Below are 2,772 nucleotides of genomic sequence, written 5' to 3'. Positions count from 1 at the left end.
GATCTGGTGGATCTGGCCGGAAAAGGCCATATCGGCGCATGATCGGCAAGATCCAGTCGGTCATGGGCCGATAAGGCTATTCCGGCCACCTCCGGTGGTGGTGGCCGGCTGGGGGTATTTGAGAGTGGATTGGGGGTGTTTTTGTTAACTTTTAATATTTTATTATAGGGGGTATTTTGTAAAAAAACAAACATAAGGGGTATTTTAGTAATTTATAAATCTTACATCGTAATACCCGCCCAATTCAACTTTTTTAACTTTTTTCAAAAAACTTTTCCCAAAACCTCCAAATTTTGAACCAAATGAAGCCGTAAAGTTGAGTTATATTTACGAGAAAGGTAATTGTCAATATTTTGAGTTGAATAAAATATAATTGGATTTTTAAAATAATAATAATACTAACGTCACTAACCCTTCTCACTAACTCCTCTCACTAATCCCATGTGAGAGTTTGTGATTGACTTGATTAGGTGGGATTCATTATTGGACAGACAGGACCCATATGAACTGGTGAATTGTAAATTAACATGTGATATTAATAAGAGAAAGTTAGTGAAAAGTGTTAGTGAGTGTAGTGTTACTCTTTTTTAAATATTGAAACAGATGTATTTTTGAGTTTTTAGGATAGGATAACAGACAAATAATGAAACAATTTTTATCAAAGTCAAAAGTCTGTCCGCGTGTGGACATCGTTTTCCTTCTCACTTCACTGTACAATGCGGACTTCAGTTCAAAGTGGACAAGAAAAGGGAACTCAGTAGAAGACTTCAATAGTGAAGTCTTCCAACACGGCAACACCTAAATCCCCAATTCTTCCCGTCAAAGGTTCTTCCAATTTCCTAGCCGAATTCATTTCTTCAGTTTTGACCAATTTAAAGCGGAATTTTTTTTTCTGGGTATTTCATTTACTGAGTGTGTTAGTAATTCTTTGTCCATTTATACAATTATACTGAAGCTTTACATGTTCATTGATATTAATATAATGGGTTTTGATCATTGATGTGGATCGTAATAGTTTTGTTTTGAAGCTTTGATTGGGTGAATCATGTTGATATTTTGTTGAACAGTTGTCATATCTGTAATTTTCATCGTTAATTTGTGGCTGAAATTAGGGTTTTTTTATTTATTTTTATTTTAGTTGTAAATATGAAACCATTAGCTTTCTGCTTTTACTTTTCTTGTTTAATATCTATTTTTTAAAATTTATTTTTTGAGAAGAAGTTATAGATTAGTTTCTTAATTTCATAGTTTGATGTTAACTCCTAGAGTTAATTTGTCATGCTTACAGAGTTTTGATGTTGATAATTTCTTGTGGAACTTAAAAGAATATACTCATAGTTGATTAAAGTTTTAGTTATATCATTCTTATACTGAGATTGAATTCTTTGTTTTAGGGAGATGGAGTCACTTATGAGCATGGAAGCTTTTGTTTCACTGCTTAATTTGAAAGCCAGAGAATTTCTTATGGAACGGAATGCTGATGTGGGCAAAGATATAATTAGCACATTACCTGACTCTATTCTACTTCACATTCTTTCCTTCCTTCCCATCAAAGATGTTTTAAGAACTTCTGTATTGTCGACAAGATGGAAATATCTTTGGACTTCTATTTCCAATATTGATTTTGATGAGACTAGTAATAATTTTCCATCAGGCATGAGGGCAAGCATTCGGGATTCAGTGAATAAAGTATTTCTCCTCCATGATCCTTCAAGTATACAAAAGTTCCGTCTTAGGAGTAGAAGGAGTGTCAGCAGATCACGTCTTAATTCATGGGTATCGACTGCAATAAGTCATAAGGTTGAAGAGCTTGATCTTGACTTGCCTGTTTCACCATCCTTTAAGTTGCCTGATACCCTTTTTACCTCTGATACGCTCAGCATATTGAAATTGAATATGGAAATAGTGTTCAAGGTTCCCAGGTTCACACGCTTCTCAAACCTTAGAACTCTATCTCTAAGGAAGGTTAAATTTCAAGGTAACCAATATGCTGAACATCTTTTTTCTGCTTGTCTAGTTCTCCAAGAGTTGGTTTTATACAAATGCGTTTTGGTGGATACCACGAGAATCACCATTTCTATTCCTACTTTAAGGAAATTGGAAATCCGTCGTCCTCTCCCCCTAGACTATCAATTATATGGATGTTGTGTCACAGTTTGTGCAGAAAATCTGATCTCTCTTAGTTGCAAAAGGTGTGCAGTAGTTGAACTTGTACTAAGTAACCTATCTTCAATGAAGGATGCATATATTGATGAAGAATGTTCCGGATATCAGGATAATGAATTTACTAGACGTGTTATAGAAGTATTAGGTGGAATGCATAATGTCCAGTCGCTTAGATTGTCATATGATACCCTTCAGGTATGAAAACTTCTTCTTGAGCAACTGTTCTTAGAAGTTCTTTCTTCATATGTTCATTCTATGGATAGATATAACATAATTCTCTTGTGACATTAACCCTTATTCCTTTTTGTGCCAAGTGTCTCGCTCGTGAAAAAAATCTTCAAGCTAGTCTTCCAATGTTTCATAACTTGATTCATTTGAAGGTGATTAAGAAGATGTACGATTATACAAACGAGGAAGTGTTGATGTCCTTTCTTGAGAAATCACCTAATGTAAAAACTCTTGAGTTACCTGAGGTAGTTATATCAATTATAGCTGCAAGTTGATCTCCATAGAACTCAAATTTTATGGGATGTGAAGCCTCCTTTTCCATTAATAATTTGTGTTCATAATGCAGGTTTGGGTAAAAAACATTTTCCCTCAATGTTT

The 2,772-nt window shown here is 34.5% G+C and overlaps 1 protein-coding gene across 1 annotated transcript; it reads left to right on the top strand.

The window, feature by feature from the left end:
* Window positions 1–853: 853 nt before the first annotated feature.
* LOC116125386 (F-box/LRR-repeat protein At4g14096-like) lies at window positions 854–2,746 on the top strand (the record flags this gene model as incomplete). The annotated part of the gene is made up of 4 exons (XM_031411123.1): window positions 854–916; window positions 1,395–2,361; window positions 2,547–2,639; window positions 2,741–2,746. Coding segments are annotated over exons 2-4 (1,062 nt in total), but the record flags the coding sequence as incomplete, so codon positions are not given.
* Between the last annotated feature and the right edge of the window lie 26 nt (window positions 2,747–2,772).

This window comes from Pistacia vera, unplaced genomic scaffold (genome assembly GCF_008641045.1).
Source record: "Pistacia vera cultivar Batoury unplaced genomic scaffold, PisVer_v2 Contig1636, whole genome shotgun sequence".
NCBI lineage: Eukaryota > Viridiplantae > Streptophyta > Magnoliopsida > Sapindales > Anacardiaceae > Pistacia > Pistacia vera.
Note: the sequence above shows the minus strand (reverse complement) of the source record. Positions and strands in the feature narration are given on the sequence as shown.